This window comes from Triticum dicoccoides, chromosome 2A (assembly GCF_002162155.2).
Source record: "Triticum dicoccoides isolate Atlit2015 ecotype Zavitan chromosome 2A, WEW_v2.0, whole genome shotgun sequence".
Lineage (NCBI taxonomy): Eukaryota > Viridiplantae > Streptophyta > Magnoliopsida > Poales > Poaceae > Triticum > Triticum dicoccoides.
This window is the reverse complement of record NC_041382.1, coordinates 433,079,424-433,101,198: the sequence shown is the minus strand read 5'-3', so window position 1 is coordinate 433,101,198 and position 21,775 is coordinate 433,079,424. Positions and strand designations below refer to the sequence as shown.

Here is a 21,775-nt window from a genome sequence, read left to right as displayed (position 1 = left end):
AGTTAGAAAAAAAATATGTCAAGTTACTTCAACCATTTGTTCAGTCATGCATGGTTAAATCGGCCTAACTAAATCATGCATGCAGTAAAAAGCTATCTCGTCATATATATGCCTACTTGCAGGTTCCAGTCTCACGCACATCCCAAACTTTTCTGCTCATACACAAGCACAATCCTACTCGTATCTGACACAAGTTTTTGTTCATACACACCACATTTTCCAATGGGTATCGACCATACCAACATTGGAGACATACACTTACAATGGAGCGAAGAGGATAATCTATGTCTGGTAAGTCATTTATTTAATTATCAATAGTTACCATATCATGAAAAGGTTGGCCTAACAACATTGTATGAATTGTGCAGGCAAATGCTTGGTTAAATGTTCCTACTGATTTTGTTGTGGCAATGAAAACGGTGCACGGGATTACTGGAATCAAGTCACTTAAGAATGTAACACAAATACTGCCAATAATTGAAGAAGACAACCTATCCAAATCATACGTCGTTGGGGTAAGATGAGCTCTGAAATTCTGCTATTCGATGGCATGTGGCGCAAGGTCAACGATGCATTCGCAAGTGCTGGACAATATAGCAAGGACTTAGTTTCCAAATCTCCAAAGATGTATAGGTTAGAACAGAATCAACCATTCAAATTTCGCAACATGTGAATGTTCATACAGAACTATCCCTAGTGGAATGCGATGTACTGCCAAGTCAAAAAGTCATGATCTAGATAATAAATTGTTGTCCTCATTCCAAGTTGTACTCCTCAAATTTCTTGCTAGGACTATGTAAATTCAAGATCAGATAGTTTGGAACACTAGATAATATCCCCGCGCGTTGCTGCGGGGTTTTTTGGTGTTTCTTTGTAGCATTCATGTAGCAAAGATGATAACAATTTGAATCAATAATATGGTACATTTAATATAGAAGTGTTAATAATAAACAAAACAATATATTTCATATATAGGTGATTCAAATTAAGTAGGATCTATTTGATTTTGTTTGTGGGTGTCTTTTTGGTTAGTGCGACCTTGTGACACATAAAGTCCCAGTTTCTTTCATAGTCAACAATGCATACATGGTGAGTTGAGGCACTAACTCGCATTTGAAAGTAAAAAAACACCGGTTCTAATTTTTCTGACAAAATAATCATTGGTTCTTTTGTGTTCTTCATTATTGCAATTGCATCTATGTATTTATGTTGAGCTTCTATTTCTTTTGAGATCTAGAGGAGAAAAGTCTACTCACAGTGGACTAGTACATTCATTTAGCATCAGTGGTAGAAGACTCTACGGGACGTCAACAATCTATGTATTTCTTCTGAGATTCTCTAATTGAAATGGTGGAAGAACATGACATATCGTTGTTTGAAGAAATAGTGGAATTCAGCAAAAGAAATGCCTAGGTTTTAAATCAGGATAGATGCACGTAAAAGGTGAAACAAAAATCTATAACAAACAAATTACGTTATAAAATTGTTTGTTTTCAGATGATAAAGGGAGCAATGCATCTTTTGATCTTCGTTGCCAATGCCTGATACAAAACACAATTAAGAATAATAATAAATACCTCATTATCCCCTGCAGATTTATTGCTAAGATTTTCACATCATTAAACATCAGCCAATGCAAAATGTAACTGAAAACAATAAGTAAAGAGCTTGTTGTCACGGAAATCTGAATAGACATGGTCATAGTATTTGCCAGTACAGATCTGTGGTTACAATTCAGCAGTGCAGGTCATGCAATTGCTAGATAGAGAAAGAATATATAAGGAACTAAAGCAAGTAGGAGGATAAAACATGAGATAACAAATACTACAACAGGAACCAAGTGTTGAGGTTATATGTGGGTTTCTCACTGGTTAGAACCTATTTCCATGACGACAGCATCCATCATAATTTCCACATGCCTACAAAAATGAATCAATAACTCAATCAGTCAATCGTGATGTATCTCAAGCAAACAGCCGGGCACGTAAAATGCTTTGTGTGCTAGCAAAGTAGAACAGCCATAACGAAGCAATATGCAAGAAGAACATACGAACCACATGATCTCATATACCTAAGGCCAACTCCACCGCGCGACCCCAAACGGACGTCCGTTTTGTCCGGATTCTGTCTGTTTGGATGGGGCAATGGGGTCGTGTCCTGGGATGCAGTGGCCATGCGCCCAGCGCGCGACCGCATCCGTTTGCCCCATCCTATCCGTAGGGCCATAAATGCCCATATTTTCATCAAAACTAGTTTACAACCCAAATATTTGTCTAAAAATTAAAATAGTTTTACAACCCAATTGAAATTGTCTTTAATAAAATAGTTTTACAACCAAATCGAAATTGTCTTGACTGAACATAAAATGAACCAATACATCTATTGGTTGCCAATGTGATCCCACACGTGCTCAACCAAGTCATTTTGAAGATTCAAATGAGTGTGCCAATCACACATCTCACGGTGAAATTGGACAAACTGTTCAAATGTGGCCAGGTCTTGGTGCAGGGGCTCAATATTTTCACCTTGATAATCAAATCATTGGTCGAAGATACTCTCATCACGCTCGTCCTCGACGATCATGTTGTGCATGATCACACAAGCACTCATCACCTCCCAAAGCTTCCTTTCATCCCATGACAGTGTAGGGTTTCGAACGATACCCCACCGGGATTGGAGCACACCAAAAGCACGTTCCACATCCTTTGTAGCACTCTTTTGCATTTGGGCAAATCTCTTTCTCTTCTCACCTTGGGGTTTCGAGATTGTCTTCACAAAAGTTGACCACTGAGGATATATACCACAAGCTAGATAGTATCCCTTGTTGTACTGGTGGCCGTTGATCTCAAAGTTGACAGGTGGGGAGTGGCCTTCTGCAAGCCTCGCGAAGACTAGAGAATGTTGCAGCACGTTGATATCATTGTGAGAACCTGCCACGCCGAAGAAAGAATGCCATATCCAAAGATCCTGCAATGCCACCGCTTCTAATATGACAGTGCCCCCGTTGACATGCCCCTTGTACTGGCCCTGCCAAGCAAATGGACAGTTCTTCCACTCCCAGTGCATACAATCTATGCTACCAAGCATGCCTGGAAAGCCTCTAGCTGCGTTGGTCGCCAACAATCTCTCTGTATCAGCGGCAGTTGGCTGCCTCAAGTACTCTGGACCAAACACCTCGATCACAGCCTGGCAAAACTTGTACATTGACATTAGACATGTTGTCTCACTCATACGCACATACTCATCCACCAGATCGCCTGGAATACCATATGCAAGCATGCGGATGGCCGCGGTGCATTTCTGGTAAGAGGAGAATCCAAGCTTGCCAAGGGCATCCGTCTTGCACTCGAAGTATGAGTCATGAGCAACCACTCCATCTCGGATACGACTGAACACATGCCTTGCCATACGAAAACGGCGACGAAATTTATCCGGCTTGAAAAGCGGGGTGTTCGCAAAGTAATCGGCATGGAGCAGGGTGTGGCCTCTCTCCTTGTTGCGGTTTAGGTTGGGAGCACGGCCAGGGAGTGACTCCCTATACCGAGGAAGCTGCCGTTGGATGTGGTCGTGAACGACCAGTGCAACCACCACAAGATCTTCATCATCCGACGATGAATCGTCCGATGAACAAAGGAAGTGATGGAAGAAAAACTCGTCTCCACTATCCATACCTTTGTGGGAAAAATGTCGAACACCTTGCGGTCGTGGTGGCGAAGAGGCCGCAATGATCACCTCGACGCAGCAGGGGTGGTTGCCGGCTGGCTACTGGCCGCTCTGGAGCTCTCATCGGAAGCTGCCGAGGCCGCCGTGGTACGTCGCCGGCAGTCGTGTCCCCTCTGCCACCGGCAAAGACGGTGACAGCCAAACCTCCTCCGATCGACGGCCAAAACTACGGCGAAAGCGCAGGCGTGGTGGCGACCATGTCAAGACGTGGTTCGGTAGGGACGGCCGGGGGTTGCGCGGTGAGGAGGCGGCCGGAGAATAGCGGCGGCGGCGGTGGCGGGGCGGGGCGGGAGAGAGAGGGTGGAAGCGTTGGGAGCGGAGGGACTGCTAGTGTCCCCGACAGGCGAGCCACGGGGGGACAAGGGCGTGCGTCTAGACCGTCCGCGCGCGTCCGTTTCACCCCAAACCGAGCGCAAGTTTGGGCCCGGGATGGGTCGAAAACAGACAGAATCCGGACATTTTTCCGTTTGAGGCCGCGCGTTGGGCCGCGTTATTCGTCCGTTTTACCCCAAACAGACACACCCAGACAAGATGGGGCCGCGCGATGAAGTTGGCCTAAGATGATATGACATGGAAGTGGGAGGGATCAATAAAATGAACATATATTCAGAAGGAAGATATACGTACAGATCAACAGGGTTGTGTGGTCTTTCCTCCTCTGGCTTGGATATGGCTATTGAAGAGCACGGTGAGAGCAGTTTCTTTGATTTTCTTTATTACTCCATGAGGAAGCTTGCAGTCGGAAGGCATATGACGGAAACACACAATTACACGGTGGCGGCGGTGCCATCGGAGGCAATGGCAGATCTACCACAGGGGTAAGCAGGTGATCCGGTGGCGGAACAGAGTACTCACCTGCTAGCCCTCAGCCTCGGGGTCGAGTTCCAGCCTCCAAATCGCCATGGTGGCCGAGGTCCAACCTGTCAGGTGCGGTTTTAGGGGAAGAAGAAAAGACGTACAAAGGAGATGGCCAAGCCCAATATGAGAAATCCATCGATCCAATCCCTTGCCCTGGTACTGCCTAATGCACCGACGTCGCCACTGGATGCCTCATCCTTTGTTGGATGCTCCACCGTTCGTGACTCGACAGAATGTAACTACTCCTCAGGCGCTCAACCTCGACGACTCCACGCCCGAGCACGCGCATTCAGTGGCATGTTCCTTCACACAAAGCTTGCTGTTGAGATGGAAGGAAAGTGCGTTGATGGAGGAGACCATTAGTCAGAGAAGGCAGAGTGCCGGCGTGGAGCTTAATAGGAAGAGACTAGTGCGGAGAAAAATCAACGGTTGGTGAAACCGAGGAGACATCTGACGAAGACCATACGGCCGCAGAGCCACAATCGAGGGAGAGGCGTCCTTGATGCGTGGGTCATTTAAGGTGATCGGTCTTCATCGAGGGGAAATATAGATAATACAACTTACAATGTGGCCATATAGGTTGGTGATGATTGGAAGAAAAATGATGATGTGGCATAACTGATGAGGTGGATAGCTTGCATGTTAAAAGAACTAGGATAGTAGGGATGAACTATTTAGGTATTATAGATGCCAAACTGTTGATCACCACATATTATAACTGAAATTTCCTTCATAGAAGTATTGTTTCATCGATTTAGGAAGAACATGGCACACACAGATCACCATTGTTTCATGTGTACATCTCAACAACACTTTTATCAATTCACCAGGGATTGTACCTCGACACCGTACCTGATTGAGATGCCAGGTGAGCTTGTTCATCCTATACACATCGCTTTCGTGCGCCGCTGCCTCCTCCCACCTCCCCGTTCGCCAACCTCTCCACGAGCACCTTGTTGGAATATTAGGCAAGTTCATGATTAATTCCAGTAAATAATTCATGACTAGAAAAGATACTAGCATGCAATAATCTAGCAAACTAGAAGAACAGCAAGACATGCATAACAGCAGCAAGCACGTAACAATAGCTGTAGAAACAGACATGAACAAAGAATGTTGGACGTACTGATCGTTAGCTATTATGGGTGCGACAGTGTTGATGACGATGTTGGCAACGATCTGCTGCTGACGGCGATGAATACGACGATGAGTAGCACCGCCCGACTTGGACGGAAGACGACCCGTGATGACGAATTTGAGCAGTCGCGCACAGCGCTTCCCAAAAACCTAATTCGTCCTCTCCCGGTGCAGGATCGCAAAGACGAACGGTTCCGGAGACCTGCTCTCCCACGCGCCGATGCACGCCGGCGTTTGGGATGGAGTAGACTACAATGGCGGCGCAAGTTGTGAGATGAGGCAAAACCATAGGTGTTTTTCGTTATGTCTCTGGCCGCAGCCGGTAGCTGTATATATATTAGGACCAGAGGCGGTATTGTGTCGCGACCATAATCCCAAACCGACTCGGTTTCTAATTCGTATACTTACCGGACAAGAAATCAAAAACTTGTCTGCCAAGACATAAAAAATAAAACGGCAAAAGGAAGCTGCGCTCCTGCAAGGAGACGGACCGGATTTCGGCGGACCATTCACGCGCATGTCGCATGTACGCGCCGCCTCGCCTCGCCTCGCCTCGCCCTGCCCCGCCCCGCCCCGCCCCGCCCCGCCCCACCCCGGCCAGGCGAGGCGAGGCGAGCGAGCGCGCGCGTGTGGTTTTCCCTTTCTCTTCTCACACACCACTTAGAGTGGTGGAGAGAACCCACTATATAAAGAGGTCCAACTCTTCTTCAACTTCCAGGGTGGGACTAAACTTAGCACCACCACTTGCCATTTTACACATGGGCTTTGAGATTTCAGAAATTGCTATGGGCCTACCCCATTAATTCTAACAATCCCCCACCAGATCTCAAATACCCATTTAGAGATTTGCCTTCTCTCACCACTTGTTTAATATACCAGTGTTTTAGCAGAGACTGTTAAGTTGAACTTCTGCCTAGAACTTTAAGCTACATCCATTCACAACTTGACAATGGACTATGCCTTGAATTGCTAGTTTTGTGTGAACAGGTTTCACTCAAAGTCTTAACCAGTACCTGACCGCTAGTAGGCTACCCCGCGGTTTGGAGCTTATACGTCATACTCCCTGGTATCTTCGTGAGTTTACTAGAGATCACCCAAATCTCATAGACTGCGACATTTTACAGTCAAAACTCATATAGGTGTGTTGTTTCAAGACTGCTCTGTAGGACAACATCTTTGCTAATTATAGCCAATAGAACCACATTAAGGCATGTTGCCAACCTGCCTTACAGATCTGAGCCTTACAGCTCTGAGAGTTTTGCATCTTCACTTGGAGACGATCATAAGTTATTACTCTCCTCAGTTAACCAATAGCTTGTTCTTCCCAGATCCTAATTCATGGGATCTCCGATCACAAAGGTTGGGTTACTACTATGGTGTAACATCTATGGGTCTCATACCCATCTCCCTCGATGCAATATCTATCACATTTCGTGATAGTCCCTTTGTAAAGGGATCTGCCAGGTTTTTGTCTGTTTGTATATACGTAACAGTTATTACTCCAGAGTTTCTCAACTTCCTAACAGACTTCAAACGTCTTTTCACGTGTCTTGATGACTTTGCATTATCTTTAGAATTGTTCACTTTAGCGATAACCGTTTGGTTATCACAATTCATAAGAATAGCCGGTACAGGTTTTTCAACAACTGGCAAGTCCATCAAGAGCTCGCGCAGCCATTCTGCCTCAACAGTAGCTGTGTCCAAAGCAGTTAATTCTGCTTCCATAGTTGACCTCGTCAATATGGTTTGCTTATAAGACCTCCATGACACTGCGCCACCACCATGAGTAAATACATACCAACTTGTTGCGTAAAGTACATCAACATCGGAAATCCAATTTGAATCACTATATCCTTCTAGCACAGCAAGATGCCCTGAATAAGTAATTCCGTAACTCATAGTACCTCTCAGATAGCGCAAGAACCTTTCTAGTGCATGCCAATGATCATCACCCGGGTTGGACATGAACCTACTCAGTTTGCTCACAGCAAAAGAGATATCTGATCTTGTAGTGCTAGCTAAGTACATGAGTGAACCGACAATTTGAGAGTATCTTAATTGATCTCTCGTTTCTTTCTTGTTCTTTCTGAGTGTCACGCTGAGATCATAAGGTGTTGGAGAAGGCTTGCTATCCATAAAACCGAATCGGTTCAAGACCTTCTCAACATAGTGAGATTGCGTTAATGTAATCCCACTCTCATCCTTAATAAGTTTGATGTTTAGAATTACATCGGCTTCTCCCAGATCTTTCATGTCAAAACTTTTTGATAGAAAAGATGACCTCATTAATTGCATTAATGTTTGTACCAAAGATCAGTATGTCGTCCACATACAAACATAATATGACACTATTGCTCCCACCATGGCGATAGTAAACACACCTATCAGCCTCGTTAATGACAAATCCTGCAGAAGTCAAAGTTCTTTCAAACTTCTCATGCCATTGCTTAGGTGCCTGTTTCAGACCATACAAAGATTTTAACAACTTGCACACCTTTCTCTCTTCACCCTTTACCACAAACCCGTCAGGCTGATCCATATAGATCTCCTCTTCCAACTCTCCATTGAGAAAAGTTGTCTTTACATTCATTTGATGAATGATAAGACCATAAGAGGCAGCCAAGGAAAGTAACACTCGAATGGTGGTCATTCTAGCAACGGGTGAATAGGTGTCAAAGTAATCTTCGCCTTCTTTCTGAGTGTAGCCCTTGGCCACTAGCCGCGCCTTGTACTTATCAATAGTACCATCAGGCTTTAGCTTCTTTTTGAACACCCACTTACAGCCCACAGGTTTACAACCATATGGTCTATCAGTTAGTTCCCAAGTTCCATTAGAAAGAATTGAGTCCATCTCATTATGAACAGCTTCTTTCCAATCATCTACATCCGGAGATGCATATGCTTCTGCAATCGTCTTGGGTGTGTCGTCCACAAGGTATACAATGAAATCATCACCAAAGGATTTTGCAATCCTTTGTCTCTTGTTCCTTCTAGGAACTTCATTGTTATCCTTCTCAAGGACTTCCTCATGTGATTGTTCGAAATATTCATCAGTTGTACTAGATTCAGGAATTATCTCAGAAGAAAATCTAGCAATGCTATGCATATCTTTCATAGGAAATATGTTCTCAAAAAATGTTGCATCACGAGATTCCATTATAGTATCAACATGCATATCAAGTACTTCAGATTTTACCACTAAAAACCTATAAGCAATGCTCCGTTGAGCATACCCTAGAAAGACACAATCCACTGTCTTTGGTCCAAGTTTGCGTTTCTTAGGAATAGGAATATTGACCTTTGCCAAACATCCCCAAGTGCGCAAATAAGAAAATGATGGTTTTCTCCCAACCCACTCCTCATAAGGGGTTTTCTCTTTATTATTGTTGGGAACTCTATTCAGGACGTGACATGAAGTCAATAGAGCCTCGCCCCACCATGCCTTAGATAAACCAGCAGTGTCTAACATGGCATTCACCAAGTCAGTCAATGTGCGGTTTTTCCTCTCGGCCACTCCATTTGATTGAGGTGAATAGGGAGGCGTCCTCTCATGAATAATACCATGTTCCTCACAAAATTCATCAAAAACTTTTGGAAAATACTCTCCACCACGATCGGACCTAAGACGCTTGATCTTTCTCTCTAGTTGATTTTCAACTTCAGCTTTATAGATTTTAAAGTAGTCTAATGCTTCATCTTTAGTTTGCAACAAATAAACATAGCAAAATCTAGTCGCATCATCAATCAAAGTCATGCAATATCTTTTTCCACCTTTTGTCAACACACCATTCATCTCACAAAGATCAGAATGTATGAGTTCTAGAGGTGCCAAGTTTCTCTCCTCGGCAGCCTTATGAGGCTTTCGAGGTTGCTTAGATTGCACACAACTATGGCACTTAGAACCTTTGGCAACTGTAAAGTTCGGAATTAAACTCATGCTGGATAGCCGAGACATTAAACCAAAATTAATATGACATAAACGAGAGTGCCAAATACTTGCATCATCATTAACACTAGCACAAATTTGGTTTATTGACTTATTGCAAAAATCTGAAAGAGAAAAGCGGAACAAGCCTCCGCACTCATAGCCTTTTCCTATAAATTGTCCAAATCTTGACACGATTACTTTATTGGACTCTAAAACTATCTTAAAACCATCTTGACATAGAAGGGAGCCGCTAACTAGATTCTTATTCATAGTAGGGACATGCTGCACGTTCCTTAGTTGCACGATCTTTCCCGAAGTAAACTTCAGATCCACCATGCCAATGCCACGAACAGAAGCATGTGACTCATTCCCCATTAGGACGGAAGAATCCCTTGCGACCTGATAAGAAGTAAACAGGGAGATGTCAGCACACACATGAACGTTAGCACCCGAATCAATCCACCACGAAGATGATTGAAATACTAAAAGCACAATAGGTAAATTACCATACCCATCAGTATTGCTAGCGGTCACCATGTTGACAGTCTTGGAGCTTGTTTTCCCTCTGCGGTCTGCACGTTCAGGGCATTCCTTGGAAAAGTGTCCAGGCTTCCCACAGGCGTAGCACTCTAGCTCAGCCTTGTTGAACTTCTTCTTCTTGAAGGTAGTAGTCTTGGTAGGCTTGTTGGAAACATATTTGTTCTTCCCTTTGTTCTTGTTCTGTGGGTACCTCTGCACCATGTTAGCAGTAGGCTGAACCTCACCTCTTTTTTCAGTGGTATCTTTAGCCCGAGCTTTTTCTTCAACATCAAGAGATGCAATCAGATTTTCAACTGATATCTCATGTCTCTTATGCTTCAGAGTTGTGGCGAAATTCCTCCATGAAGGAGGCAACTTTGCAATCATGCACCCAGCCACGAATTTGTCGGGTAGAACACATTTAAGGAGTTCAAGTTCCTTCACAATGCACTGTATCTCATGAGCTTGTTCAACCACAGAACGGTCATTCACCATCTTGTAGTCATGAAAACTCTCCATGATGTACAATTCACTGCCTGCATCTGTTGCACCGAATTTTGCATTCATCGCATCTCACAGAATTTTTCCGTCGTTTATGTGCATGTACACATCACACAGACGGTCAGCAAGAACACTCAGAATGCATCCCACAAACATAGTATTGGCTTCCTGGAATTTTCTCCGATCTTCGTCGGTCATTCCCTCTGGAGCACCAACACTAGCGTGGAAAACTTTCAGAGCAGTAAGCCAGAGCGTGGTCTTCACCTGCCACCTCTTAAAGTGCACACCGGTAAACTTATCCGGCCTCAGTGCATCAGCGAATCCAGCCATAGTTAACTCAGGAAATTGCCTATAATTAGGTTTTTGGATTGTTGGAATATTAGGCAAGTTCATGATTAATTCCAGTAAATAATTCATGACTAGAAAAGATACTAGCATGCAATAATCTAGCAAACTAGAAGAACAGCAAGACATGCATAACAACGCTTTTATGGGTGCGACAGTGTTGATGACGATGTTGGACGTACTGATCGTTAGCTATTATGGGTGCGACAGTGTTGATGACGATGTTGGCAACGATCTGCTGCTGACGGCGATGAGTAGCACCGCCCGACTTGGACGGAAGACGACCCGTGATGACGAATTTGAGCAGTCGCGCACAGCGCTTCCCAAAAACCTAATTCGTCCTCTTCCGGTGCGGGATTGCAAAGACGAACGGTTCCGGAGACCTGCTCTCCCACACGCCGATGCACGCCGGCGTTTGGGATGGAGTAGACTACGATGGCGGCGCCCGGCCCGGCCCGGCGAGGCAAGGCGAGGCAAGCGCGCGCGTGTGGTTTTCCCTTTCTCTTCTCACACACCACTTAGAGTGGTGGAGAAAACCCACTATATAAAGAGGTCCAACTCTTCTTCAACTTCCAAGGTGGGACTAAACTTAGCACCACCACTTGCCATTTTACACATGGGCTTTGAGATTTCAGAAATTGCTATGGGCCTAGCCCATTAATTCTAACACACCTCCAGCCTTGTTCCCATGGGGGAAGGCGTGACTGTTGCCTCCTCTGCTCGACGGCTCCCTTCTCCTTCCCGCCCGTCAGCGTCGCCACGAGTCGCGCCGCTGCCTTGTCCACTAGCGCACCGCCCTCTTCCTATCCGCCGGCCTCGCCGCTAGCTCCCCCGCCCCGTGTCCATGGAGGAAAATGCGGGCTGCTGCCTCCTTTGCCTGCGCGCTGCCGTTCGCCGTGGACGACATCTGAGGATGTGGGAAGTCGGCCTAGAGGTCTCGTCCGGTTCGCTGGATCTGACAAGAGATGGTTGATCTCGCCAGAGAGACCAAAAGATTTCTTGTATTGATAGCATTTTCTATTAGGAGATTCACCTAAAAACCTACCGCTAGTAGTGGATATCATTGTTTTTAAGTGTGTGCCCCCGAGCAGTGGATCGAACCTGTGGCATCCACATCCTGGGGTCCTCGACTGATGGTGGATATGAACATATATGACACTAGTGGTGTTGGGAGGGGCGTGGACAGTTCGAGAAGAGAGAGCTGGGTGAGCTGAGTGAGCGAGGACTGGGCTACCTAGCTGGTGGCTTGTCCAGTTGGATGGTTGGCATCAACACTTTGTTGCGTGTGTTGGAGAGACCGGCGCTTCACACGGTCACCCGAAATGAAAATAAATTAGATAAGCGCTCAAGCTAGCGCTCGTGTGTTGTAAGTCTAGACTCCTACACCGGTGCTTCGTCATAATTTCTTTTTTTATTTTGACGTGAGGGTCCACGTAGGCACCCCTGCATTGGAGATGCCCTGAAGGCGCTCCCGCTCTCAATTCCCTCAAAGAAAAAAAAAGTTGTGCGCTCTCAAAATTCAAACAAAATCTTCCCCATTCTTCTCCGCCGCTCCGCTTTGTCGCTCTCCCCATTCCCCGTTCAGTTCCGCCGCCGGGGATGGTTCTGATCGAGCGCACGCCGTGCGCGGGGGCAGCCCCCTTCAGTCCGCTCCAGAGATCCACTCCTAGGGTTTCGCGGGAGGCGTCGCCGCCGTCCGACCCCATCCTCCCGTACCTCAGGTAGCGCCTTCGAGATCTACCTCTCTACCTGCAAATTTGCTTCTGCCTAGACCTGCTTGCTTACATCTTCGCGCGATTTCGCCTCCGCTGTGTGCGTGTGTGTATCTGAGGTTTCGCCTCGGTTTTGTGTATGGAGATGCGCTTCAATTTGCTCCTCCTAACTGCTTAGGTGCTTTTTCTTTTCGTACTTATATAGTTGGTTGAGTCGAGATACACTTATAGGTTGATTCCGGCTCAAATTTATTGCAGTGCGTAAGGTTTAAGCATATAATAGTGTGATTCTCGCCTCCGGTTTGTACTTATGAACTCATTTGTATGTATATGGGCTACTGCTCCCCGTTTCGGAGTTAAATTTATGGGCAATTTGAATAGATGGGTTTCTTAACTTACAATCGGTATTCATGCAGCTGATGTGCATATGCTTCAGTCATCGTTCAGTATCAAATTTTGTGCATATAAATGTGATGTGTTTTATCTGGTGACGTCCTGCCTGTGGACGCCTCTATGATGTGTGCTATTTTCTTATGTCCGATTCTGTGTTCATATTCAGGTCTATCAAGAAGGCCATTGATGAGATCAGGGCACACCCAGAATGTTATCATGCAGCACTTGAACAGCTCAAGATTTATGTCACAGAGTGCATTGATAAGTATGGGGACGATTACCAGTACTCCACTGACCCCCGGCTCCTGAAGATCTGGATCCTCTATGTAACTTAATTGCTTTTAAAATGCCAATGCTGATGTTATCTTTCTGCTTTTTTTTATCCTCATTCCTTAATTTCCTGATATTTTGCTATTTTAGGGGGATGCAGTTTCTGATTTTGACAAGGTGTATACACATTTGGAGGATAAAAGAATGTTCTTAGAGGATGCACTGCTCTATGAATCATATGCACTGTTTCTGTGTGCTCAGGGGAGAGCGCTCGAGGCTGATAAGGTCTATGGGATTGGTATTTCCAGGTTAGAGTCGATAATATTTTTCCTTCGTGTTCAGCTACAAAATGATGGTTATCATGTTGATGTGATGGCAAATTATAGTCTGTGGTTTAACCAGAAAAGCCGAGCCCCTTGATCATTTGAAGAAGATGCATATCAACTTCTTAAAACAATTGGAGGGTATTGTAGAAGAATCTGATGAGGATGCACAGGTATGAAAGCCACATGGCTGAGTCGAAATATTGCTATCATGTACTCCCTCCGTACCTAAATATATGGCGTTTTAGTAGGCTATATATTAAGCATTGCGCTTTCTGATTTTTGTATTGCTGTCAAATAGTCACGGGTTTCCTATCTAATTGTCATGTTGTATTCGGTAGTATTTGAGATATACAACTTTTTTTGAGACTGGAGGTGCGGGAAGAAGCAAGGAACTGGATTGATATTCGCCCCATGTTGTAGTTGAGATATGATGATGACTAGGCTGATAGATTTTCTCATTACTGTTCAGCAAACACATGTTGGAAAATATGCGTTCCACCTAGAAAAGATTACAATTGCATAATCATTGTTGTTCGTGCCTTACATCCCATATCTATGATAATTAATTGAATCTGAAATAGCTTTCTACAATGAAGAACTTTATCGAGTTCATATAGACTTTTATTTACTACATAAGAGAGATAATCGGGATACGCTACTCCCTCCGATCCATATTACTTGTCGCTGGTTTAGTACAAAGTTTTTCCTTATCGTGTAACTTTTTCCTTACGTGGGTTTAGCTACTGGTCTTCCATAATTCGATATGCTATGTTTTTCTGAAGATTATGATATAATTATAGAAGTCTTGTTCAGCATAGCTTAAGCTTTGGTCTCTCCCAGTGCTCCACCTTGGTACCGTCTCGTAGCCCTCCACATCAGATTTTTGTTTATGTGGCGCAGAATTAGTGAGAGAGAGGAAGAAGCCGTCTCTTATCTTATATACTACATATCTCTACACATAATCCAATACATAGATAATTTAATCTCATACTCATCCTCCAATTAGACTTGTGTAATCTTAATAAAAGTGGGAGCTACTATAATAAATACTTAGCCTATGTAAGATACAGTGCATTGGGATGATGAGAATCTAAGTAATAGAAATACAGGTAATAAGAGACGACCATTGGGACTGATGTTAGCGTCCTACAGGCTCCAGTTTCTAGCAATACAAACTAAAGGTGGAATGTAGTTTTTTCTTGAATACTGAATAGTTGGCCTTAACTCTTAATATGAGCTCCCTTCTAGAGGGAAGCTGAAACGGTAAAATCTTTAGGTGCAGTTTTGGGGTTTATAATGGTGTAGCTGCTTATTTGTTGCGATAACTCAAACTCAAGCTGCTTTGAGGATTATTTGATTATTTTCCCCATCGACCTTATAGGCTCAGCCACTAGTGGGCTAGCTTTCTGGAAAAACCTAATATTACTTGAGTTAGCCCTTTACTTCATTTGTATTCTGTCAACCCTGTACATCATATACAAGCACAGAAGGGTTTGTTTTGCAGTTTCTTATATGTTTTTTTGTGATTAAACAGTTACTTTCCCACAGAATGGTTACTTGGTTATAAAATGATAGGACATGAATATGATTTGTACATTCCAGTGCTTGTGATTTGTCTCCTTCCAGCATGTATTTACTTAGCCCATTTATGTATGATTGTGCCTGTTTGTCACTTGATAGTTCATAGTCGAGTGTAACTTGGAGGCTGACAGATTGGTATCTATTTTATTTATTTCTCTATGCTGGCTTGTATATATTCACAGCATCTATTTCCACTTGCAGCAATGATGATTAGCTTGAGTTTTATTTCTAAAACTTATTGAAAATGTTTTATCCTGTCATTTGTGGTAGACTATGCACCTTATTCTATCTAATACAATTTTCCCACTTTGTCCATTATTTTAAATAGCATCATTTCATCGATATGGTCACCTAGTGCCTAACATCCTGGTGGATAATTAATTGTTTGTCGTTCCAATTTTGTTTGTTCTTGCCTTGTAGCCCAAACCATCTAAAATACAAAAAAGGGAGTTTAGTGTGGTTGATCCATGGTCAGATTCTACCATGAGCAATTTGCTAACGAAAATTAATGGTGGCCTCAAGAAGTTAACAGTAAGTTAAATTTGCTTTGTGTGGTTCACTAGTGTTTTGCCTGGCTCTCATCTTTGTGTGCCACTGAAATCCTTGACAGGGCTATCATAAGAGCAACAAGATCTACTCAGGAAAGGTGCCCCTAACTTCCTCACATAATGCTTTAAAAAATAAAGTCGTCGAGTTAGGTATAAACTCTAGTTATTTTCTCTTACAACCTTTGACAATGTTGTACACTCCACAATAGTGTCCTAGTTTGGCTACTTGATGAGAAATGCTCTCATGTCTCAATCAGAACATAACTACATAATGTTCTCACAGAAATATCTCTCTGTTCTGCGATTTCGAGAAGCCGATTCATGTAACTGATATCAGAGTTTAATAATGATACCTTTTGTTGCACCAAGGTGGCAGGAAATATCACATCAAAGGTTCTTCTGGTACTGGTGCTTTTGCTAAATTATACAAAGCTAGTGTTGATGGTAACACGGAAGAAATAGTTGCTTTGAAGGTGAAACATGTTTCAGTTGTCTTAGTAAAACCTGCCTTTTACACTTGATTCTGATTTTAAACCCTAGTGCTTGTTTGCAGGTTCAAAAGCCTGCATTTCCTTGGGAATTTTACATGTACCGCCAGCTTGATATGCGGATATCTGATATTCAGGTGAATAATCTCTGTTCTAAGAATCACTCTCTAAAAATAATTTCTGTTAAGACCACCAGGTCGTTAGTAGTTGGTAAATTATAACGATGTTCACATGTCAAATATTTTTCTTTCCAGAGACCAAGCTATGGCTATGCACATGAAGTGCATGTCTTTGCTGACGTCAGTGTGCTAGTTTGCAATTTCCTGCCATATGGAACTCTTCTGGTAATTCCTTCGCATGTGAAGAAAGCTCTTTCAAAACCTGCTCGAAAGAACAACTTTATATATCAGGATTGTATCTGTTGTTGCCCAGATATCTCTCTAGCTAATCCATGTTGCTAAATGTGATAGCTTACAGTACATACCTTTTGCAGGACGCTATAAATTCCCATTTAGTTGTTGGTCAGCACATGGATGAAGTTTTGTGCATATATTACACTATAGAGATGTTGCACATACTTGAAACTCTACATAGTGTTGGCATAATCCATGGTGATTTCAAACCTGACAATATGCTTGTCTGCTATCCAAGGTAACTAACCAACTTACCACATTCGAGGAGTTACTCAACCTTTTTTGCGTGGTCAAACTATGTACCTTTTCATACTGCATCCATGGTGATTTCAAACCTGACAATATGCTTGTCTGCTATCCAAGGTAACTAACCAACTTACCACATTCGAGGAGTTACTCAACCTTTTTTGCGTGGTCAAACTATGTACCTTTTCATACTGCTGGTAAAAGTTCCAAAGAGTTGACTGCTCGCATCCTAGGGGAAGGCTCAAATGCCTCATCTAGAGGGGGGAGGGGTGAAAGGCAACTAAGAAAATTTATTCCTAATTCAACCTTGTCACATTATTGCTGAAATGTAAAGGTTCTCTTTTTTTGCGGGGGGAAATGTAAAGGTTCTCTATTTGGAATAACCTATATGGTGCAATCAACTTAGCAATTCTACGAACACAGGATGATAAGCTTGGCAAGCACAAAAAACAAGATATGAAGGTAAAGTAAATCAACCAAAGGACCTGGACACGAGGATTTGGTTCCTGGAGTGCGAATCCTTGGGGGTATTGTACGTCTTCGTTGGAGAGGCCTGGACACCAAGTCCCTTCAACAACAAAGACCTAACCTTCTTCTCCTTGAGCCTTGGGCAGTGTCTAAGGCTCTAAGCTCAACCATTAGCGGATGATCTTGAGGCGATCTCCAGCCATCACAAAGTCTTTTTGGCGAATCCACACGTTGGATGCCCCCAGGTGACTGCTGGTGCCTAGGAGTCTGCAAACTCCAAGGGAAATGGGGGTGGTGAATGCTTGGTACACGATGCTCTAGCTCTGTGTACATGTGAAATTTCAAAAATCTCTCAAATCTACTCTCGTCCTAAGGTATCCTTCAAATTCAAACTGTCTGGTGACATGGCACTCACACAGAATCCTGGCAACAAAACATTCGGAACTGCCTGGCCCAGTAACAATGCACCTCCGGATATTTTCGAGTCCGGTTACACATTCGGGTATACGTGCTCAGTGGCGGAGCCAGTATCCAGACAATGGGTGTACATATTTCCTTAAAAATCACCATTTTACTATAATTTTTAATTTATTTGATCCATATGTGTGTATGCATAGGTAGTCAACCTTCTTGCAGAGATGAATGTACATTTGTACACCCAAGTACCTATCTAGCTCCGCCAATATACGTGCTAATACCCCACATATTCTGAGCCGGCAATTGGGCGACCCTGAAGAGCGCCTGGAAAGTCTTTGGCCTCCTTGCTCACTAGCTACTGCGTCTGGACATTCCTGCCTCCTGGCCTGGATTATCACCCAAGGATGGTTGTGTGAGGCTTTGGGCCTTTGTAGCGACAAAGGACCTTCTTTTCACTTTGTGGGGCCTCAAGACCTGCTCATGTACTTGGCACACATATTAGCTCCTTAATTACCAAAAATCCACTTAGGGCGTGTAGATGTCCTTTCAATTGGATGACTTGCATTTCTTGACGGAGATAGTATATATTTCAGGCAGATCCTGTATTCTTGTTTTTGTGGGTGATGGTATCCCGTGTTCACAGAACGGAGTTCTCCCAGCCTGTTTGAATCTGTCACAGTACGAAAGATTGCACTGATCAACCACCTGTAGTGTGCACAAGTGACTAGAGACATCTAATAGTCAGGTTTTCCGAGTTTGTCAAATCGTTTTAAAACACCTTAGGTGATGTTGTGACTTTTCTGTAAATGTGTGTTCCGAGCTTACAAATGTCTCCTAACTGATTAGAATTATGCCAGATGTTATTGCATCTAAGAACCATAACTTTGTTTGGAAATATTTGAAATGGTTGGTCATAAGAGCAAGCATGAAGGTAGATAAGAGGTCGATTTGTTGGCCCCAGATGTTGGGTTTGGTGGGTGCAAAGATCTAGGATGATTCCCGACTCTGTTTATTTTACTTAAAAGTGTGTTTGGAATCTGTATTTTCACGCTCCATGCTTTTGCTGAGACGTTGATGTTCTGATATTTTGTCTTTCTTATTGTTGAACATTTGATTGTACGGATTCTGTTTTGGTTATTAGAAGATCATATCAAACACCATCACTGAAGCTGGTTCTTGTTTTAAGAATAATAAAAATCTAATATGTGTTAAAGCTCACCCAGACCATTTCATGCGTGCTCTTTGAAGAAAGTAAACATGCATTGCTTGCTTCTCAACTTATTTTCCCGAAGTTGCTAGTTCAGTTTGTAGCACTTGTCAACTCGTTTAAATTTAACATGAGTTTTCCTCTCACCTGTGGCCCATAAAGTGAAGAGATCACAGACGATACCTTCAGGAGCGAAACGAGAAGCGGGCAGAATCAGGTTAGCATTTGAATTCAAAGTATCTTGATTTAGAGGTATGTGAAGGCTTTGTGTTGCTTATTATGAAACAACGTCCATTCCAGGGGCTGTGTCTTATTGACTGGGGCCGTGGCATTGATGTGAATCTCTTCCCAGCCGGCACGGAGTTCCTTGGGGATTGTGGAACCTCAGGGTTCAGTTGTATCGAAATGCAAGAAGAGAGAAGCTGGACATATCAAGTCTGTACCCTTCAAAGTTACTCACAACCTTACTAGCCATCATCACAGAAAGGAACAATGTGCAACATCGATTTGGTTTCCTGTCTTGCAGGTTGACACTTTTGGTCTGTGCGTGGTTGCACACATGATGCTGCACGGGGAAGAGATGAGCATCGTTAAGGTGGCCGGAACAGGTGGAAGCTACATGTACCAACCGAAATTGTCATTTAAAAGGTTGTGCTGCCGCGAGCTCTTGATTTTGCTTGCAAAAGTGATGCCCAGAGTGAGAAGATAACCCCTCCACCTGTTTGTCCTCTGATGAACAGGTACTGGAACATTGCGCTGTGGAAGCAGCTCTTCACCACGCTGCTGAACCCGGGCTCCAACGGGAACCACGTAGGCGACCTCCGGAGCCTCCGGAGATCGTTCCAGGATTACATGTGCAGCAACTATCAGCTGCTGGTCAAGCTGAACCAGCTGCTGACAAAGCAGAAGGCCTCCCTGTGCTCATCCTGAGGTGTGCATTTCGTCGCCAGAATGCCTCTGCGATATTTATCTACTCTTCTACCTCCCTATGTATGTATCTTGCCACATCTCGTGGCCTTGTTGTATCATCTGAAAATGAAAATACACGCCCGTGTCATGGTCTAACTAGTACTACTGCGCGTCACACTCAAGATGTGTCCCGGTGAGAACCAAATAGTTACCGTCCTAGATATGCGTACAGGTAGGACAAACGAGATGAGACGCAACGGATGAGTGGTTGCTGTCACGAACCAACAGTGCCCAACCAAAGTCAAAGGGCCTCTTTGGCTAGGCTAATGGGGCTAATCAGTCCTGTTAGACATGTCACGTTTTCGCTAGGACCATCAACGTTCGCTCAACGGTATTGTCACTTTCATCTTGTGGCGAGGACATGGGCTGCCCACCCATCTGATCTGAGCGATATATTTGAGCCAACGCTTCACTGTGCGTGTCTTGGCGTATGGCCAGCCACTGGGGCTGTGTGTCCTCGCGGCGTTCGTGTCGATGTCACCGATCTCTTAGATGGAGACGGGGGGAGATAGAGATGTGCATGTATGTCTTGTTGTTATTGGACGATGGCTCGATCCGTGGTGCAGTTTTGCCCGCTCATAGCACATAGCCATAGCATAATGTTTGGGCGCATCGCATGCAGGATCTGAGTGAGTGCCCTGGTCCCTGCCTGCGCTTGCTGCTGCCCACGGTGCAGCGTTCTGGGGCGACATAATATCCAGCGTTTGTCAGGTCGAGGCCCTGGATTTGGTGCAGGGATCTGTCTTGGGTCTTGCACTATCTTGGCCGGTTTCCAACTGCCATGCACCTAGCTTTGGTCCTCGGCGTCAGACTTGTAAGCAGACCTACTTGGACCCGGTTAGGCCTGTACCTGTATATACAACAAGATCGATGTAAGATGGACCCGGACTAGTACTAGGTTTGAACTACTTGAGAGTTTACAGCAATTTTTCAGTATTTTTGGCAATCAATTTAATAGCACATTTCAGATTGTTACATGCAAACGGTTCCATTATAGTGTTATGAAGACCATTTTAACACTAATATCGTTTTTCAGGAACCGGATACTTGCTGAGCAACCCAAATTTGATAAAGACGAAGGAATCATAGTGCAAATTGTTATCATCTTTTACTTACACATGTTAGTCTTCCATCGTTATGAGGGGGGCCGTTGAAATTTTTGTAGAAACATAGTACAAACGCATACACCCATAAACACACACCCTTATAAATAGCTGGAGGGTGGGGAGGTCACCTTATATAGCCGAAACCTTTTTCTTTACAAACACGGTGTAAACGAGTACACTCAACAACACATACTAGCACTTAGCTTACAAATGCACATCCTATCTCTTTGAGCATATTTGATAGATGAAACCGGTAAATCTTCACACTGTCGAGCTTAACTATGGGCAACCTTCTTGTTGTAAAAGATATTAACATCCGCCGGACAACAACAAAGGATATTGCGCCATTTGACCCATTACCAAAGGTCGGATGTTGAGCACGGCATGATCCTAGTTTTTTTTAATAACATAGTACAGATGCAAACGCTCATACACATACACATACACTCATTCCTATGAATGCACACACGCATGCCCTATCCCAGAAGCCTTTGTAGTCTAGGACTTGAGGCTTGACCGTAGTCGGTCAGCTAGGGTATGACTCTTAGCACGAGTTCAAGTCGATACTTGAAATTTGAATTCGCCCCTTCTCCAGCCAGGTTCTTTGGCAGCAAGAGGCG

General features: G+C 44.0%; 1 protein-coding gene across 1 annotated transcript; it reads left to right on the top strand.

Annotated features, from left to right (window-relative positions):
- The first annotated feature begins 12,348 nt into the window (after positions 1–12,348).
- Positions 12,349–20,171, top strand: LOC119354802 (mitotic checkpoint serine/threonine-protein kinase BUB1-like). Its single transcript, XM_037621544.1, has 14 exons — positions 12,349–12,732; positions 13,283–13,442; positions 13,537–13,694; positions 13,789–13,882; positions 15,714–15,824; positions 15,904–15,991; positions 16,211–16,314; positions 16,395–16,466; positions 16,584–16,673; positions 16,823–16,980; positions 19,243–19,297; positions 19,381–19,515; positions 19,607–19,728; positions 19,821–20,171. The coding sequence occupies exons 1-14, from the start codon at positions 12,611–12,613 to the stop codon at positions 20,008–20,010; spliced, it is 1,659 nt and encodes a 552-aa protein (XP_037477441.1). The 5' UTR covers positions 12,349–12,610; the 3' UTR covers positions 20,011–20,171.
- The last annotated feature ends 1,604 nt before the right edge of the window (positions 20,172–21,775 follow it).